Source organism: Neovison vison, chromosome 2 (assembly GCF_020171115.1).
Source record: "Neovison vison isolate M4711 chromosome 2, ASM_NN_V1, whole genome shotgun sequence".
Taxonomy (NCBI): Eukaryota; Metazoa; Chordata; class Mammalia; order Carnivora; family Mustelidae; genus Neogale; species Neogale vison.
In genome coordinates, this window is record NC_058092.1 from 79,377,764 (window position 1) to 79,398,531 (window position 20,768).

General features: G+C 41.0%; 1 protein-coding gene across 1 annotated transcript in view; it reads right to left on the reverse strand.

Annotated features, from left to right (window-relative positions):
* The window catches only part of DIPK1A (divergent protein kinase domain 1A), a 128,752-nt gene extending 111,546 nt beyond the window's left edge, over positions 1–17,206 (reverse strand). Inside the window, exon 1 of the mRNA XM_044238690.1 lies at positions 17,083–17,206. Coding sequence (XP_044094625.1) covers positions 17,083–17,136 — 54 coding nt within the window. The 5' untranslated portion in view covers positions 17,137–17,206. The remainder of the gene's footprint in view (positions 1–17,082) is intronic.
* Between the last annotated feature and the right edge of the window lie 3,562 nt (positions 17,207–20,768).

A 20,768-nucleotide genomic window follows, 5' to 3' on the forward strand; every position in this document is an offset into this window, starting at 1 on the left:
GGAGAAAGTAACTTCATGCTGCAGTCAGTGGGTCTCAGGTTCATAAGGGAAACTTTCCTTTCTGGAAAAATGAACAGGTCATGACAGTATGATACTATTTATAGTTTTTCATCTTTTAGATTCAACTTACATGGAGATTTGGTTGTCCTTGGTAATAGGACAAAATACAAAAGTTATCAACCTTGACAATGTAAAATAAGTGTTGCTGACAGGAAGTGAGAAGAACAGATGGAAAAAGAAGCACATGTTCTAATGCCCCTTTTTTAAAAAGTGGGGGAGTTGAAAAAGACTGTCTTAACTGGATGAAATGAAAAATAGAGTTGTCGTTATCTAAAGTTACTAAGTTAAGCAGCAGAGGAAGTAAATTAATAATACAATTACTATATCAAACCCTGGAAGAAAGAATGAGATGACTGTGAGCTAAACATTCTTTTTTTACAGTGGAAAGTCTACAGATAATATCTGAAGTTGATCAATCAAAAAAAAAAAAAACCGAACAGATAAAATTCTATTATTTGGAGCAGTAGCCCCAAATCTTTTTTTTTTTTTTAAGATTTTATTTATTTATTTGACAGAGAGAAATCACAAGCAGGCAGAGAGGCAGGCAGAGAGAGAGGAGGAAGCAGGCTCCCTGCTGAGCAGAGAGCCCGATGCGGGACTCGATCCCAGGACCCTGAGATCATGACCTGAGCCGAAGGCAGCGGCTTAACCCACTGAGCCACCCAGGCGCCCCGCAAATCTTTTTGATTGTACAACGCTCTCAGGAAAATATCTTAGAGCCCAAATCCCTGACATTTGCATATTTACTTATTTATGTTCCATATAAACTTAAATGTAAATATATATCACACATATATATTACAAATATATATTACATATATTTTGTGACTTACATAAAAACAGATATTAAGGGGCGCCTGGGTGGCTCAGTGGGTTAAAGCCTCTACCTTCAGCTCGGGTCATGATCCCAGGGTCGTGGGATGGAGCCCCGCATCGGGCTTTCTGCTCGGCAGGGAGCCTGCTTCCTCCTCTCTCTCTGCCTATTTGTGATCTCTATCTGTCAAATAAATAAATAAAATCTAAAAAAAAACCCAAAACAGACATTAAAAGTGTATCAGAATAATTTTGAATGAATTTTTTATGGAGAGGGAACACTTATAGTAATGAACCAGAAACAGAAAATCACCAGCTATTCTGACAAAAATAAACATTTTAAGAGATAAAAAAGTATATGAGAACAAAACACTTCCTAGGATGCGTACAGTTTTTAGACACAGAGATCTAGAAGTTAGAGATGTAGCCACCAGGAAATCCCAAAAGATAGGAGGTTCAAAGATGCTAACTTTCAAGAGTAAAGTTGGGGATACAGAGAAGTAGAAGGGGAGACTTACCATGTGCATCATAAGCTCAGCTGTACTTTTTTACTTATTGCATACATGTTTTCTTTTGTATAAAGAATTTATCTAGGGGCACAGATGGCTCAGTCGGTTATGTGCTGGATTCTTGATTTCAGCTCAGGTCATGATCTTGGGATTGTGAGGTCAACCCTGTGTGGCTTGTAGCCTCTGGCTCCATGCTCAGTGGGAAGTCTGCTTCTCTGCCTCCCCCTCTGACCTCCCCTTCCATGTACGCTTGCTCTCTCATTCTAAAATAAATAAACCAGTGGTGCCTGGGTGGCTCGGTTAAGCGTGTGCCTTAGGCTCAGGTAATGATCCCAGGGTCCTGGAATCAAGCCCCACATCAGGCTCCCTGCTCAGTGGGGAGTCTGGTTCTCCCTCTACCGCTGTCACCCTTTCTTCCCCACCTCCACTCATGCCTTCTCTCTCTCACTCTCTCTGTCTCAAATAAATAAATAAAATCTAAAATAAATAATAAAAATGCCATAACAAAATAATAAATCAGTCTTTTTAAAATTAATCTAATAGGCCCCATAAAACTCTGTCCCTACCAGTGTTTACGCTGATTCATTCATTCAACAAATGTTTACTGAACATCTGCTCTGGGCTAGGCACAGGGGATGGAAAAGGACAACTAACATCTTGGCTCTCATGGAAATCACAGTCTGGGGCAGAAGAAAGCCAATAAAACCAGTGATGACAAAGCAGTATCATAAATGCTGAAAGAGAAGTCGGTGCCTCCTATCTTGCAAACAGTCTGGGGCACAGAAGTGGACACAAATAGTGTGTGAATGTGTGTGGGTTACGATGGATCGCTAAAAGGTCACTTAGTTTTGGAATTGAAACCTGAAGGAGAAGTAGAAAACTGAGAATAAACCAGGTAGAGAGGAATGCAGGGAAATGGGGGAAAGAAATTCTAGGGAAAAGGAGAAAAAGTGGGGGAGGGTAGACAGGCTGATAAATGAGCATGGTGAGTTGGTAAGGTGGAAGTTTTTCAGGACCATTAGGGCAAACGGTGCATGAGATGGTGGTAGCAGGAATCAAAGAGCATGACAGGAAGGAACCAGAAATGAAGAGCCATGCTCAGAACACTGCAGTCTCCCGAACTAGGTCAGATGTGCATTTGGGGGAACATTACTTTAGAAGCAACATGGAAGATGGAGCTCAAAGGGATAATGAGGCAGAAAGGCCATTCTGGGGGCTATTATAGTGGGGCCAATGAGAGAGAAGTAGAGAATCCTACCAGCAGGAGACAGATGCCCAATAGGTACATGAAAAATACTCATCACTATTAATCATCAAGGAAATGCTCTTGAGTTAGTGGAGAGTATCACTAACTGAAACAGGGAAAGAAGCAAGTTTTGAGGGGGGTGGAGTTTAGTTTAGGACATGCTAAATAAGAAGTGCCCCATAAGAGACTCTTAATCATAGGAAACAAACAGGGTTGCTGGAGGGGAGGGGGGTAGGGGGATGGGGTAACCGGGTGATGGACATTGAGGAGGGCACGTGATATAACAAGCACTGGGGATTTGTCAGTAAGACTGATGAATCAAAGGCCTGTACCTCTGAAATCAGTAATACATTTATGTTAATTAACTGAATTTAAATTTAAAAAGTTTTAGAAATATGAAGTGCCATCTCCAAGTAGGTAACAAATAAGCACGTAGAAGTACAGATCTAAAGTTCTGGAAGAGAGGTTCGGGCTGGTGGTACACCTTGAGACTCATTAATATTTGGGTTGTACTGGAAGCCAAGTGAAGAGCTGCAATTACCCACAGAGACTATACAAGATGAGAAGCCAAAGAAGGCTGGAGTCCTGGGGAAAGCGGGGAGCAAAGGACTGAAGAGACTAAAGGTAAGGGCAGGAGAATCAGGAAAGAATGAAAGCTCAGGGCAACAAGGAGGTAGTAAATGAGCCAGTAAGAGACGCTGAAATGACAGGTCATGGCATCGTGACTGAATAGGGGAGGGAGGGAAGCCAGAGGGATGGGCCGAATGAAAGGCATGGGAGTGGCAGAGGCCTCAATTAGGAAGACGGTGATAAGATGGTGTTGGTGCTGAGAATAAAGGAGACAGGAGTGTGCGCTACCAGAGCTCAATGTCTTAGAGTGGTTACAGACTAGTTTTGAATGCATGTAAACACATGTGTACTACACTGAACAACCTGAGTATATGTTCAGGACAAAGGACAAGACGAGGGTCATAAATAGGCTTTGGCTTGGCTGGATAAGGTGTGCCCGAATGTCAGCTGGCACACTAACAACAAAACCAAGTGTTGTCTTCTTCAAGGGGTAAAGAACAACTCTAATTAATTATAGTAATAAGGAGACATTCTTAGAGTTTATAAGGTACAATTTTCATGCTCTTAACTTTCATTTGTATAGGGGTACAAAAGTATTAAGAATAGTATCTGTTGTAAAAACAATTATTTTTGCATGTGATGTTCAGCAGCAATTTGCATTTTCTTCTTTAATAAATATCCATGATTCCTCCCATAGTAATTATTGGAGTGATAAATACAAATCTCTTGGGATGTCTGGCTGGCTCAGTCAGAAGAGGAGGCAACTCTTGACTTTAGTGTCACTGAGTTCAAGTCCCACGTTGGGTGTAGAGATTACTAAAAAAAATCAACTTAAAAAAATACAACTCTCTTATAAAATCTATACAACTCTCTTATAAAATCTGTTCTATGACAACATCTTTAAACCTAATAGTTATGGAAAAGACACTAGTAAAATACTTTAGGAAATAATTGATTTTTTTAATTGTCAGAATTCAGTTGTATAATTTTTGTGGTAGGCAGAATTCTAAAAATGTCTCTCAAGATTCCTACCCCCTGGTTATTGATTCAAACAACCTAGGTACTGCAATAAAGGGACTTTGCAGCTGGAATTAAGGTTACTCATCAACTGACTTTGAAGTAAATATCCTTGGTTATCTGGGTATACATTGGGTATACCCAATGTAATCATATGAGCCCTTGAAAGCAGAAGAGATAGGCAGAAGAAACAGAGCATAGGGCAGAGAGGAAATGAGAGAGATGTGAAGCATGCAGAGGACTCTACCACTCTTGCAGCTTTTAAGATGGAAAAGGGAGCCATGAACCAAAGAATGTAGGTGGCCTCTAGAAGCTGAGAACCACCCTAGCCAAGAGCCAGCCAGGAAATGGACACCCCAGTCCTATAATAGAATGGAACTGAATTCTGATAACAGAAGCCAATTCATCCCCAGAGCTCCAGAAAGAAACTCAACCCTAGTGACACCTTGATTTTCAACCTCTGAAATCTGGAGCAGAGAATGAGCTAGGCCAAACTGGGCCCAGACTTCTAACCTACAGAACTGTGAGATAAGGGTACAAATGGGTGTTGGTCCAAGCTGCTAAATTTGTGGTACTATGTTCGAGGGCCGCTGGAAAACTAACACATTTTTTTAAACTACTGACTTCAGATGTATTCTATCAAATCTCATTTTCTCAACCCAATAAAACCCAATGTAACTTTGGACAGAATTCACACATCTTCCAATAATACTCAGTTATTATGAAATCCAGTCTAATTTATTTTCCCCAAAACTTTTATTTTGAAAATCTTTAAATCTGTAGAGAATTTAAAAGAATAGTATTAAAAAAATACCCTTATACATATATCCATCAATTGCTAACATTGTCCTATATTTGCTTGTTTTGTCATTCTCTCTAGACATAATATAAATATCTCTATCTCTCCTGCTTTCTTCTCTGTATCAGTGATCCTCAACTAGGAACATCTGGCAAAGTCTGGAGACATTTTGATCATCACTACTGGGGGATGTTACTGGTATCTAGAGGGTAGAGGCCAGGGATGCTACTAAACATCCTACAAAACAAAGCCCCACCCAACAAATAATTATCCAGCCCAAAATGTCAATAGTGCTGAGGTTAGAACATCCTGCTCTTGGGGTGCCTGGATGGCTCAGTTATTTGAGTGGCTGCCTTTGGCTCAGGTCATGATCCTGGAGTCCCAGGATCTGGGATCGTGTCCCACGACAGGCTCCCTGCTCGGTGGGGAGTCTACTTCTCCTTGTGACCCTTCTCCTTCTCATGCTTTCTCTCTCTCATTCTCTCTTTCTCTCAAATAAATAAAGTAAAAAAAAACAAACAACAAAAAACAAAAACAAAAACCATCCTGCTCTTTATACATGATGTATATATAAACAATTTTCCTCAGTAATTTATAAGTAAGTTACAGACACTGCAGTATTTTTTTACCCTAAATATTTCAGTTTATACCACCTAAAAATAAGGACACTCTTTTAAATAACACAGTTTACCAGTGATACAACAATACCATCCAGTGTGTACTCCATTTTTAAATTTCCCCATTATCTCAAAAAAGTCCGTTAGCACTTTTTTAAAAAAGATTTTATTTATTTATTTGACAGAGATCACAAGTAGGCAGAGAGGCAGGCAGAGAGAGGGGAAGGGAAGCAGGCTCCCCGCTGAACAGAGAGCCCAACTCGGCGCTCGATCTCAGGATGCCGGGATCATGACCTGAGCAGAAGGCAGAGGCTTTAACCCACTGAGCCGCCCAGATGCCCCCCTTTAGTACTTTTTATTCAAAACCTGGATCTAATCAATGGCACAGAAGTTGGCATGTTGATCAAGGTTTTAAATTCAATATAAATAAGAAGCTCTAATTTTCAAGCAATTGGGGGGCAGGCAGTAAAACTTGTGGTGCCAGCTCTAAGATCTGTAAGTCTATGACTCTGGCACCATGCATCTCTAAAATGGATGCAGTAATTAATTCAGAAGGTCATCAGCACGTTATAAATCTCTCTTGCAAGAATATCCTCAAACATGATCACTCAGTTCTTAGGACAAAAAGGGGAACTGAGTTTATATTAACCCATAACCCTATTGAAAAAACATCAATCTGAAACAACAAATCAAGAAGGAACTTTTTCCAAATAAGACATGAAAATGGCCAACAAGCACATGAAAAGATGCTCAACATCTCTCATTGTCAAGGAAATTCAAATCAAAACCAGACTGAGAGGTGCACCTGTGTGGCTCAGTCGGTGAATCACCTGTCTTCAGCTCAGGTCCTAACCTCAAGACCTGGAATCAAGTCCCGCACGCAGTTCTCTGCTCAGCAGAGAATCTGCTTCTCCCTCTGTTCTCTCTCTCTCTCAAATAAATAAAATCTTAAAAAACAAAACAAAACACAACAGTGAGATACCACCTCATACCTGTTAGTACGGCTACTATTAAAACAACGACAACAACAAAAAACGAAAAGAACAAAGGCTGGCAAGAAGAGTCCTTGCACACTGCTGGTGGGAATGTAAATGGTAGACACAATAAAAAGATAGTGTGGAGTTTCCTCAAAAAATTAAAAATAGAATTACCCAATGATTTAGCAATCTTGCTTTTGGGTCTATGTCCAAAATAATTACAAGCAGGATCTCAAAGACACATTAGCATTCCCATGTACACTGCGGCATTGGTCACAAGAGCCAAGAGGTAGAAGCAACCTAATGTCCAGAGACTGAAGAATGGATGAGGAAAGTGTGGTCTATACATATAGTAGAATATTATTCAGCCTTTACAAAGAAGGAAATCTTGTCATATGGTACAAGTTGGAAGGATCTTGAGGGCATTACACTAAGTGAAGTAAGTCAGTCACAAAAAGACAAATACTGCATGATTCTACTTATATGAGGTATCTGAAGAAGTCAGACTCATAGAAACAGGAAGTAGAATGCGGTTACCAAGCTGGCAGGGAGGGGAAAATGGGGAGGTGTTGTTTAGTAAATACAGAGTTTCAGTTTTATAAAATGAAAAAGTTCCAGAGACCTGCTGCCAACAATGTGTATATATATATATATGTATATATATATATATATGTACATGTATATATATATGCACATATATGAATTTTATTTCTTTGAAAGAGAAAGAGAGACAGAACAACAGACGGCATGAGGGAGAAGGACAGGGACAAGCAGACTCACCTCTGGGCGGAGAGCCAAATGTAGGGCTCAATCCCAGAACCCTGGGGCTTAAGCAACTGAGCCACCCAGGCACCCCAACGATGTGCATAATTAACACTAACGTACCATACACTTAAAAATGGTAAGATCATGAATTTTATGTTGTATGTTTAGAGTCACAATAAAAAAACAAAACAAAACAAAAAAATAACCACAATACCAGAATCACATCTAAAAAAGATAATTATTTAATTTCATGAAATATTGTCAACTCCCCCCACAAAAGAATTACTTATTTCCAAAGAAAAATTCATCCACTAATATTTTGGGAGTTTTTTCTTAAATACGTTTACATTATAATATCTTAGTTTTTCTAAATTCATATACTTTGTAGATTAAAATTAAAAAATTATTTGCAAAATATCTGAATGTCTAGAAATGTTTTAAAATGTGAGACATTTAGCTTTCAACCAAATGATATAAAAATATGGTATTTAACAGAATGATACAGCATTGTTTCAAAGCAACTTTAAGAAATTAAAACATTGGGCCCCTGGGTGGTAGTTGGTTGAGTTCTTGGTTTTGACTCTGATCTTAGGGTCAGGAGATCCAGCCCCATGTTGGGCTCCACACTTAGCAGAGTCGACTTGTGCTCCCTCTTGCTCTGCTCGTCCCTCCACCCCCCACTGCATGTGCGCTCACTCTATCTTTAATCAATCAATCTTAAAAAAAAAGAAATGAAAATATTAAAATGTACCTAACTACAAAAAGAAAAAAATAAGAAAAGGAAAAGAAAGAACTTCTCCAGAGAATACAAAACAACTCTATAATATATCAAAGTGAAAACCAGGGCAGCATTGGAAAGATTACAATAAAGAAACCAGCACTGTTACTGTATGCTACAACCCGAAAGTGTGGTGACGATGCAGTCTGTCTGAGAATTCATCACTTCTTTGAGTTCCTAACAGAGGTAAAAAGCAATTAATGGTAATATCAATGGCTACATTATAATTTTATGCTTGAATTTAAGACATTATGGGATGCATATGCTCTCGATGTACTGATCAGTCTCAGGAAGCTAATTATAGTTTTAGAGATTTAGTTTCAGGCAAAGGCAAAAATTAAGCTCTGAACAGCAGGTCTAACAAACATGATGAGAACCACACCACCTATAGCCTTGGGGGAAGAGGGAACCACTACCTGCTCTAATTTAGATCTAAAATAATCCTGGAGGCTGAAAACAGGCAAGAAGCTGTAATACCCTTAGTACCGTATTTGTCAACACCATCACTTAGTACCAGTTAATCTAGATCAGTAACCCCATCTGGCACTAAATCCCACAAAAGAGCCACACAAAGTCATAAAGAATGAAACCATCTATAGCAGTCCTGTTTGAGAAACAGTACAAATAAAACCAAAGAGCCTGGTATCAGAAATGTTAAACAAGTGCCCACACTCTGATAAGAACATGCTATCCATCCATTCCTTCAGGGCAAGTCTACTGAACACATAATTGGAACTGTTAGTCATTTTTAAGAAGATGCCTTAAGAAATATAAAACTTTTGCAATCTAAAGGGCTTGAAAACCTTTATAAATACCTACATGTCTCAAACTTCAAACTCCACTAGAATTGCAGCAGCTTTTTCAATGCAACAGGGCATGCAGACAGAATGACTAGAATGGAAATGTGTATAATCTAAATATAGAGACTTGCTCTAAATTGTCTTCACTTTCATTCTTCCAGGACTTAATGATAGTGAGAAAGAAGAAGGTATTTAAACTAAAGCCAAGGAATTATAGGGCTGTGTAATCAGTCCCACTCAGACTTGAACAAACCCTAAACAAAGCAGATCCTAATTTGTAGAAAACAACTGCTAAAAACAGATCAACACAGTTGTCATTCTGGGTCACAACACCCAGCGGGTCACAAATAGTATCATCATAATGGTGTGTGGAAAAAAAACACTGCCTGAAAATGGTCTGAGCTGGTTAACAGACCCACAGTTTATGATTTTTGACAGAGGACTCTATTCAGTGTGCCACAATGGTTAGCAAGGCCAGGAAGTACTATCTCTGGGTAAGATTTCAACAAACTGGCTGGAAAGGATGGAACTCCAAGTTAGTACGCTCTGAGAATGATGCCTTGCCATGAGACGCTTGTTGCTCAGTTAAGTGTTTGCAGGTCGCAAACTTTCCTGGCTGACAGAGGCCCCACAGACAAACAGTACACTAGCTCCGCTTCTCTGGAAGAAGTATTCCCTGCATCATAAAACTGGCATTGGTGGAATCTGCAACAAGGGGCAGAGAAAAGGACTACATCAATGAGATAAACTCATTTCCTTTCCTTTTTTTTCTCCCACAGCTTTATTGAGAGATGATTCACAAACCATACATTTTATTCATTTAAAGTATGCAATTCGATGGTTCTTAGTATATTCATAGAGTGCAACCATCAACAGTCTCAGTTTTAGAACATTCCTATTACCCCCAAAATAAACCTCATATCTATTTCTCCCCAACCCTCCCAGTCCTAGGCAACAACCAACCCATTTTCTGTCTTTGTAGATTTGCCTTTTCTGGACATTTCATATAAATGGAACTATATAATATATGGTATTTTATGGCTGGCTTCCTTCATATATTTAATATTTTCAAGGTTCATCCATGTTATTGTATACATCAGTTCTTCATTCCTCTTTAAAATTTTTTTTTTTAAGATTTTATTTATTCATCTGACAGACAGAGATTGCAAGTAGGCAGACTGGCAGGCAGAGAGAGAGGAAGGGAAGCAGGCTCCCTGCTGAGCAGAGAGCCTAATGCGGGGCTGGGCTAGATCCCTGGACCCTGAAATCATGACCTGAGGCTGAAGGCAGAGGCTTTAATCCACTGAGCCACCTAGGTGCCCTTTCATTCCTTTTTTGCTGAAGAATATTCTACTATGTAGATATACCACACAGTTCTTCAGGAGCCATAGAATCTCTTCTGCTATATAAACAAAGCTTTAAGCAGTGATTAGGCCCCCACATTAGCCCACAAATGCCTATTTAATCCATATTACAGCTGAAACTATATCATTAATTGCATAATGCTATAGTTTTCTAGAAGCATTATCAATTATCTCAGTGTTATCTGGACCAATAAAAACTCCAGGATTGAAAATCCTTTATAACGAAGTCAACTGATTAAAAATTTTTCCCTGTAAATTGTAGGAGGAAAAGAACTTGTATGCCCTGAGGACTAAACACTTCAGGACATATCCGTTTTTTCACCTTACCCAGTTGAAGACAAACAATAAAATTACAGCTGTATAAAGCTGGTCTCTGCAACTTCCCTCTCTTCTTGCTGGGCCCTTCATCACCCCCCCTAACCCCCCCCCTTTGAAATCCAATTCCTCCTACTCTTCACTCCATCCCCTATCCCCCAAACAAAGCAAGATCTTTTACCTGTTAACTAATGCATCCTCATTCTAAAATAATACATTTACATGAAAATGTTACTTAAACCAGACATTTATTTTCTAAAACATTCTCCCAAAACACAAAATGAGAATTAGTTTCCATAGAACTCATTCCCCAGCATGAACAAGCTGGTGAGGGGGTAGTTTTTTGTTTTGTTTTGTTTTGTTTTTGCCAAGAGACCCTCTGGAATCACAGGAAGCCCACTCCATAGCAAATTCAATCAGTGTTCTCAAGGTAATGCATACCCAGAAGGAAGGCAGAAAAAAATAAGGAACTGTTATCAAATTTGTTACATATGATAATTGTATTGTATTTATATCTAAAAATATCCTTAACTGTTAGAAATGCATAATAGGGACGCCTGGGTGGCTCAGTTGGTTGGACGACTGCCTTCGGCTCAGGTCATGATCTCGGAGTTCCGGAATCGAGTCCCGCATCGGGCTCCCAGCTCCACGGGGAGTCTGCTTCTCTCTCTGCCCTTCTCCTCACTCATGCTCTCTCTCCCTGTCTCTCTCTCAAATAAATAAATAGAAATGCATAATAAGGTATTTGGATGGAATGATGCAATATGTGAGATTTGTTTCAAAATTCTTTAGCTGGTTGGGAGAATATTATTAAAATGTCCATACTACCCAAAGCCATTTACAGACTTAATGCAAACCCTCACAAAATACCAACAACATTTTTCACAGAACTAAAACAAATAATCTTGAAATTTGTATGAAGCCACAGAAACCCTGAATATCCAAAACAGTCTTGGAAAAAAAAAAAAAACTGGAGGTATCACAATATCAGATTTCAAGACACACTACAAAGCTGTAGTAATCAAAACAGTATGGTACTGGCACAAAAATAGACACATAAGTCAACGAAACAGAACAGAGAACTCAGAAATAATTGACCATGATTATATGGTCAATTAATCTTCAACAAAGGAGGCAACAGGAAAAAGCCTCTTCAACAAATGGTTCTGGGAAAAATAGACACCAACATGCAAAAAAATGAAACTGGAACACTTTCTTACACTGTACACAAAAATAAATTTAAAATAGATTAAGGACCTAAATGTGAGACCTAAAACCATAAAAATCCCAGAAGAGAGCACAGGCAGTAATTTCTTTGACATCAGCTGTAGCAAACTTTTTCTGGATATGCCTCCTGAGGCAAGGGAAACAGAAGCAAGAATAAACTTTTGGGACAATATCAAAATTCTCGGCCTTTTGGCTAAGATCAAGTGTAAAATAAAAATTTCTGCACAGAAAAGGAAACAATACACAAAGTTAAAAGGCAACCTACCGAATGTGAGAGAGTATTTGCAAAAGACATATTTGATAAAGGGTTAGTATCCAAAATACATAAAAAACTTATAAAACTCAACACCCAAAAAACAAATAATCCAATTTAAAAATAGGCAAAAGACATGAACATATATTTCTCCAAAGAAGACAAACAGATGACCAACAGACATATTGAAAGATGTTTACCATCACTCATCATCAGGGACAGGCAACCCTAAACCACAATGTGATATCACCTCACATCTTCCAGAATGTCTAAAATTGAAAACTCAAAAAATAACAAGTGTTGGTAAGGATGTATAGAAAAAGGAAACCACTTGCACTGTTGGTAGGATGCAAACTGGTGCAGCCACTGCAGAATTCAGTATGGAGGTTCCTCAAAAAATTAAAAATAGCATTTGGTCTTTTAGTGAGGCTGCAGGGGTGGCTGTTGTTCTCTGAGCTTTGCAATGTCACCCAAGGACAAATGCCAGAAAGTCAACCAAGAAAGAAAAAGACCCAGTGAACAAACCTGGGCTAAGACCAAAAAGAAGTGATCCAAAGGCAAAGTTCAGCGCAAGCTCAATAACCTGGTCTTGTTTGATAAAGCAAGATATGACGAACTCTGTAAGGAAGTTCTCAGCTATAAGCTTATAACCTCAGCTGTTGTCTCTGAGAGACTGAAGATCCAAGGTTCCTAGCCAGGGCAGCCCTCCAGGAGCTCCTTAGTAAAAGACTCATGAAACTTGTTCCAAAGCACAGAGCTCAAGTAATTTACACAAGAAATACCAAGGGTGGAGATACCCCAGCTGCTGGTGAAGATGCATGAACAGATCCTACCAACTGTACATTTTGAAAAAACTTTATTAAATAAAAAAATTTAAAAAACAATTACCCTATCATCTATTAATTTCACTCCTGGGTAATTTATCCAAAGAATATGAAAACACAAATTCAAAAAGATTAGCACACCCTTATGTTTACTGCAACATTATCTACAATAGCTAAATTATGGAAGCAGCTCAATTGTCTGTCAATAGATGAATGGATATTGGGGTACCTGGGTGGCTCAGCGGGTTAAAGCCTCTGCTTTCAGCTCAGATCATGATCCCGGAGTTCTGGGATAGAGTCCCACATCGGGCTCTCTGCTCAGCAGGGAGCCTGCTACCCTTCCTTTCTCTCTGCCTGCCTCTCTGCCTACTTGTGATCTCTGTATGTCAAATAAATAAATAAAATCTTAAAAAAAAATAGATGAGTGCACAAAGAAGTGGGAGATATATATGTATGTGTGTGTGTATATATACATATATATATGTATATATATAACTCAGCCATGAAAAGGAATGACATCTTGCCATTTGCAACAACATGGATGGAACTAGAGTATAATGCTAAGTGAAATAAGTTGGTCAGAGAAAAACAAATTCCATATATAGAATTTAAGAAACAAGTGAACAAAGGAAAAAAAGAGATGATCCAAAACCAGATTCTTAATTATAGAGAACAAACTGATGGTTACCAGAAGGGAGGCATGTGGGGGGATGGATGAAATAGGTGATGGGAATTAAGAGTACTCTTATCTTTTTTTTTTTTTTCTTAAAGATTTTATTTTTTTATTTGACAGAGAGAGAGAGCACAAGTAGGCAGAGAGAGAGAGGAGGGAGCAGGCTCCCCGCTGAGCAGAGAGCCCAATGTGGGACTCGATCCCAGGACCCCGAGATCATGACCTGAGCCGAAGGCAGCGGCTTAAACGACTGAGCCACCCAGGCACCCAAGAGTAGTCTTATCTTGATGAATACCGAGTAATGTATAGAATTGTTGTATCACTATATCGTACACCTGAAACTAATATAACACTGCATTTTAACTACACTAGAATAAAAATTTTTTTTAAAATAATCCAAAAAAACCCCCACTTCAGTTGCAAGGAGGACAATGAGAGGAGAAATGAAACAAAATACTGATAATTGTTGAGGGCAGGTGATAGGTAGGTAAGAGATCATTATTCTTTTCTGCCTTATGTATGCATAAAAATTTCTATTTACTATATTAAAGGGTTTTAAAAGAGCAAGAGACTGTTCTCTAACTCACAGGTAGTCTTTTGCTTCTTCTCTTTTCCTTCATTGCACCTACTGTTGTCATTATACATTTTTGAGATTATTTAACGTTTGCCTCTAACTAGACTTTAAGCTCCATGAGGATCATAAAGATGTTTGCTTAGCTGTAGTCGAATTGCTATGACCTCACAAAGTTTCTGGCATGTGACAGGCCTCCAACAAATATTAAGTCAATGATTTAGTCAATATGATAAGTCATTGTGAAACTGGGTCATTATCAATAAATGCTCAATAAATACTGGGGTACCTGGGTGGCTCAGTGGGTTAAAGCCTCTGCTTTCAGCTCAGGTCAAGATCCCAGGGTCCTGGCTCTCTGCTCAGCAGGGAGCCTGCTTCCTCCTCTCTCTCTCTGCCTACTTGTGATCTCTGTCTGTCAAATAAATAAATAAAATATTTTAAAAATAAATAAATAAAATGGAGGGGAAAGCCAGAAACCTTTGGATGAAGGAATTCAACATATTTACTTATATGGACTTACCATTTAAATTCACATGCTTTTCTATTTGAAGTTAGTAAAAATGTCACAAAAACAGATTTAACTTCATCTAGCTTGGCTTCACTACGCTCATGTGATATACTCAGTTAATAACTATAATCTCCATTTTATGATATGGAAAATATGGAACTAAAAAGTTAGGAAACTTTTTCAAGGTCACGATGAAACAGAAGCACAAATGAACAAAGATCAGCTCTGTTCTCAGGCCTCATGCTGTTTCTAAAAGAACACAATTTTAGTCTCAGGAAAAATAAAACAATAAAAGAGGAAAGGGAGTACTGTATATATTAATTCAATCTTCAGTGGCTAAGAAACTTGAGCAGCTGTATGGTAATCTCAGTTGGAAATGTTTTGACTTTGCCCAAAACAATTTCAAGGTTGAAGTGCCTAGTAGTAGAGAAATCGTAAAACCAGAAGATGAGGCATTTAGACAACAGGGAACAGAAAAAGGTGACACTTAAGTAATTTTTTTAAAACTGGTTAAATCGAAATAGTATAATGAGGGACAACTAACAAGAAAATTTATAAAGGGAATAAATACTAATACCAATACATTAAGACACCAGTTCCCAAGTTTCAAGTTTATTTATCTCAAATATAATACTAGAATTAATATTATTTAATCATTATTTTATATAGAGGTAGCCTACTAAAATATCACTGTGCTCCTAAATCCTTTTGAAATGGTTAAAATTCAAGTTTACCTTAATTTAGTAATAGATAATGATGTGCACATTCAGAAAGGCAGAACTGCCAAAGGTTTGTGATTAATGGAAATATAACTGTTTGTAAAACTAATCTTAATTCAGCCAATCTGAAAGCTCTTGAGTTACGGTGCCAAAACACGTTACAGCCACATTTATGGAGAACATTTAGAGGCAAACTAATCAAAGTCTAAAATAAAGTCTGCCGCAGAATCGAGAAAAAAAAAGATATATATACATACACACACACACACACACACCTAGTTTTAGCACACACACACAAAAATTAAATATCCCAATAAACTTATTTTGGGGAGAGAGTCTGGTAAGACTTCTTTTGTTTGTTTGTTCCCATAGAGGGTTACAAAGAGGTATCTGGCCTGGGCTAAATTCTACACTGCGTTACTCTACTGTACTCAAGCGTAATTACTACTGTTGGAGCTGCTACAAGGACTCAGGGCATTCGTTCAGCTTTACTCTTGTAGTCTCTATATCATAGGTTGTCAAATCATGCTTCCAATTTGCAGTACATCATTCACTGAGGGTAACGATTTACATATGCAATTTCCAAACAAGAATGAAAGATTTACTTGCCCCTTGATGGCTTCCCCTCAACTTTTAAAATAATTTATAAAAGCGCCAACTGAGCATGACTTCCCATGCCCAAATCATCTATCAATACCTTAAGCTTTTTAATGTAAGCGGTAAAAAGAAGTACTGTCCTCTGAAGGCAGACAACACTGCCGACCCACGCGAGACACTGATTTGTAGTTGTTTTTCCATTGGGGTGATGGATTTGCGCTCAGCTACTCACGGTGCCTACTAGGTCCCCCTGGTGACCAACAGTACGTGAAGGCAGTAGTAGGGTTCGAAGACACAGACTGGCAGCGGCACCGAGCATGGAACGGGAAATCATGAAAGATTAACACGCGAACAGTACACATGACATGACTGAGAATTACGTTTGCGTTTCTGGGGTATTTGAGATCGGCACCAGACACTGTCCCCTTTCCTTCTGGAAAGCAAACACCCATTCGCCTCTTTCGGGCTTCCGAGTCCTACCTCCTGTTTAAATCACGAGTGTGATGGAAAGATCGAACCGAGGGGCTCAGCACTAGGCACACGTCGCTTCTCGGGGATCTGGGGAAACCCTGATGTGACAAATTGCCATAATTTTCTAAAATATGGTGGAATGACACACCACCTCTCCTACCACTGAGCGAAGACACAGAGTCGTGAAAAGCCGACCTGCGGGGCCCAAGGGAGAGGAGGAAGAGCAGGAGAGCGCCAGACCAGGGAGCAACCGGCGCACGTCCCGAGCCCAAGCTGCCGAGCCTCAACTACTAGGGGCGTAGGGTCGCACCCGGGTCACGTCTCGGGGCTCTCGGGATACTAGGGGCGCCAGCGCGAGCCCGGGCGGGGAGACCCGGGCCCCGGAGCCGGGCGGCCAGAGCGCGAGAGGCGCCGGGGCAGCCATGGGGGGCGCGGGCAGCGCCGCCGTAGGGTCTGCGGCTCCCGGGCGGCCGGGGAGGGCGCGCCGCCAGGTACCGGACAGCAGGGGGCAGCGGGTTTCGGGCGGGCACCGACCTAGGGAGGGAGGAAGAAGGCAGGCGAGTCCCGCACCGCGGGGGAGGGCGCCCAGCGGGCTCGCCGCCGGCCTACCTGGAGGTAATAGGGTTTCCTTAGCCAGGCCCCCGGACAGAGACTCCTCGCCATGGTAATCACACATCGCCCCGCCGCGCCGCAGTCAGAGGCGGACCCGAGCACTGGCGACCCGGCTCCCCGCCTTCCCCCTCCTCCCCGCCCCCAGCCCGCCCGGGCCCGCCCACTCCTCCGCCCCCGCCGCAGCGAGCGCCGCGCTCCCCCCCCGGCCCGGCTGCGGTGGCGGCGGCCGGCTGCCCGAGGCTCGGCCTCCCGCTCCGCTCGCCCGGCCGCCGCGGCTATCGGCTGCCGACTCCGCCATAAAGGGGAGTCGCGCCTTGCCTCGGCCGACACAAATCCAACTGCGCCTCGCGCTTAAAGGGGAGGCGTGCGGAGGAGACTGAGGGCGTCGCGGAAGGCCGGGTGTCGCACGCTCCACGCGGGGAGGGGCGGGTCGAGCTGGGTGTGTGCTGCGCGGGCTGGAGCGCCGACCCTTCGGACCTCGAGGACCCAGCTCTTGGCCCCCGGCTCCCAGCGCTGCATGCGCCGCGCGTCCCGCCAACGCCGCTACCCTTCCAGTTCCGACTGACGTTCCCTTTGGACTGTGCTCCATCAGTCGGGACGTGTCTGGGCGGGCTGCACGGAAATTTAATGGAAGCTTGGGGTTCCTAGCGTGGAGACGGGCTAGTTCTCCCTCGCGCGCGGCGGCGGGTGCGGCCTGGGCGGGGGGCGTCTACCGCAGCCCGAAAGGCCTTCGCGCGCTGCCCCTGAGGACTAGGTCTCAGCGCTTGTGGCAGAGCGAACGCGGACAGGGCTCCTCTCCGCTGAACTGAGTGTCCCTCAAAGCCATTTCGCTCCTTAATGGCCTTGAACTTTTTTTTTCATAATGTACTTTTTTTAAAAATTCAGAATTTAAGTTTGTATTGTTTCCAAACATCAGAGTTTTCCTGGCCCCACCCAGAAACCCTGACTTTAAAAAAAAAAGTACTGAATTAAATGTATTCCTGAAGATAGGAGACCTGGGACGTGGCATAGTTACTCAGGGAAGGCTACATAGCGAAGGGTGTGGTGTCTGTCTTTTGACAGTGAAGTCCAAATAAGGGAAAAAAGAGCCACCCTAGTGGGAGAACAGCTATTGATCCGAGAGACTCGTAATGAAGGAAGACGCGTTTTTGCTTTTTGTTTTTTTTTTTCAATCCCACATACCACCTTTCATGTGATGCCAGCACAGTTTTTTAGGTAGCCAGTTAGAACTCTTCCTGGCCTGTTGCTCTGAACTGTTTTCTCCAGAAGCAAACCTTTACAGTCGCTGTGGTTTTTAACTAAACCTCGCAATGGTGCTTTGCATTTCTTGGGGGGGAAAAAGGAAGAAGAAAAAAATAAACTTCTCACCTGCCCCTCCCCCAACCCACATACAGGCGCAGATTTTAAACAGGGCCGTTTGTGATTGCTTGCAGATAAATCCATTTTTCACTGATTTTCAGTTTGAATTAAGAGAACAGTAATTTCTTGAGTTAGCTGAGAATGGCTGCTACCTGTTTCATTCATTCATTCATTAATCCAATAAATACTAATCTAGCACCGGGACATTGTTCTAATTGATTGGGTTATAAATCTGAACAAAACAGTAATGTCAATCCTTGTGAATATTACATTTTCGGAGTGGGAGCAACAGGCAATAAGTAATGAATACAACAAATGGAATAAAATAGGGTAATAAAGCTGATAAGGGATATAAAAAAAAAGAAACAAACAAACAAAAAAAAGGAAACAAATCAGTGGAGATGAGGCAAACCACAGGTGGTATAGGTTTGAAAAGAAAGATCAGAGGTTTAATTTGGACATGTGGCATTTGAGACCTATTAGAAATCCAAGTGAAGGGCACCTGGGTGGCTCAGTTGGTTAAAAACTGCCTTTGTCTCAGGTTATGATCCTGAAACCCCAGGATGGAGTCCTGTATTGGGCTTCGTGCTCACTGGGAAGTCTGCTTCTTCCTCTGACCCTCCCCCATCTTCTGCTCTCTCTGTCTCTCTCATTCTCTCTCAAATAAATAAATAAAATCTTAAAAAAAAATAAATCCAGGTGAAGGTCTTGAGTAGGTAGTTGTATTTTTTATTCTGGGGTTAAAGACAGTGGCTCAAGCTAGTGATATTTGAGAGATACTAACATTTAGATGATATTTACAGCCATGAGACTGGACAAGATCCCCAAAGGAGTGAATGCAAATAGGAAAGAACCAAGAATGAAGCTAGCAAAGGAGACTGAGAAGGAACAGCCAGTGGAGGAGGAAAACCAAAAGAAAAGTGCCTGGAAGCAGAGTGAAGATAGTGTATCAAGGAGGAGCGGATGCTTATATGTGAGTAAGGACTGAGAACTAACTTTTGGATTTAATACCATGGAGGCCATTGGTGACACTTCAGTGGATCAGTGGGAGAAAATTTGATCCATGTGAGTTTAAGAAAAAATGGGAGGAAGGAATTAGGATGTCTAATATAATTCTTTTGAGAAGTTCTTTACAAAGGGGAACCCAAAAATGAGCAGTAACTTGTGGTAGAAGTGGAGTCAACAGCAGACTGACAAATTGGGAGAAATATTTGCTCTTGATGAGAATGATCTGGAAAAGATCTGGAAGTTGAAAAATTAATGCAGGATCAAGAAGAGAGAATTGCTGGGGCAGTGTCTTTGGGAAAGAGTTTGGAATCAAGCACACAGGTGGAAGGATCTTCTGTAGACAGGAGCACAGGCTCTTCTATGGGTACAGGCAAGCAGGTGGATGGGGGGGGTGGGAATCTGGAAATTCTCTTCTGATCATTTCAGTTTTCTCAGAGACAGAGGAAGTAAGGTCATCAATAGAGAGGTCCAGAAAAGTAACAGAGCCTTGAAGAAAGAAGAGGTGTGAAGTAGTTATCTAGGAGAATGGGAAGATGAATGGACTAGGGAAAAATCATATGCTTACCAAGTGCCATAAAGGGCCCACTTGAGTTCATGGTCATGAATTAAAGTGAAATAAGTTAGTGCGATTGTGCCTTTTTCATCCAGTAATAATTGGCTACCAGACACGGGCTCAGAACAGGTTTCGAATTCTTTTAAATCAGGTTTTACCAAGGGAAGAAGAGCAAGGAAGTTGAAAATGTAAGTAAGGGAGGGATTATGATTCTCCATGGAGTTTAGGATGACGGAAGAATGAATATGAAGAGATTAAGGACAGAGAAGAAGTTGTAGAATCAAGGCATTGCAAGTTTTTGAGGGACTGTAGGAGTCAGAGAATAAAAGGGAAGGAGCTGAAAAAAATAGATGTATAATAAAGAGTCTGACTCCATTTTTTAAATATTCACTGATAGCTTTCAAGCCCCACCTCTCCTCTTCTCTGCAAGTATCCCACATCCAGGAAAACTGATAAGATGACTCCTTTGGTGCTGGTGGAAAGTATAAACCAAGCAAGACCCAGCCTACTTGAGGGAACTTTCACCCTGGTCCTACTCCCATAAAACCCTAAACAGTCTCCTTTCCTTATTCCTTTATACCATATTTGTACCAGTTTAGGAGCCTACCCTGTTCTCCACAGAAACCTTTTTATAAGTAATAAAATTTTTTTTAAGATTTAATTTTAAGTAATCTCTATACCCAACATAGGGCTCAAGCTCACAATCCTGAAACCAAGAGCCATGCACTCCACTGACTGAGCCATCCAGGCCCAGTACAACTTT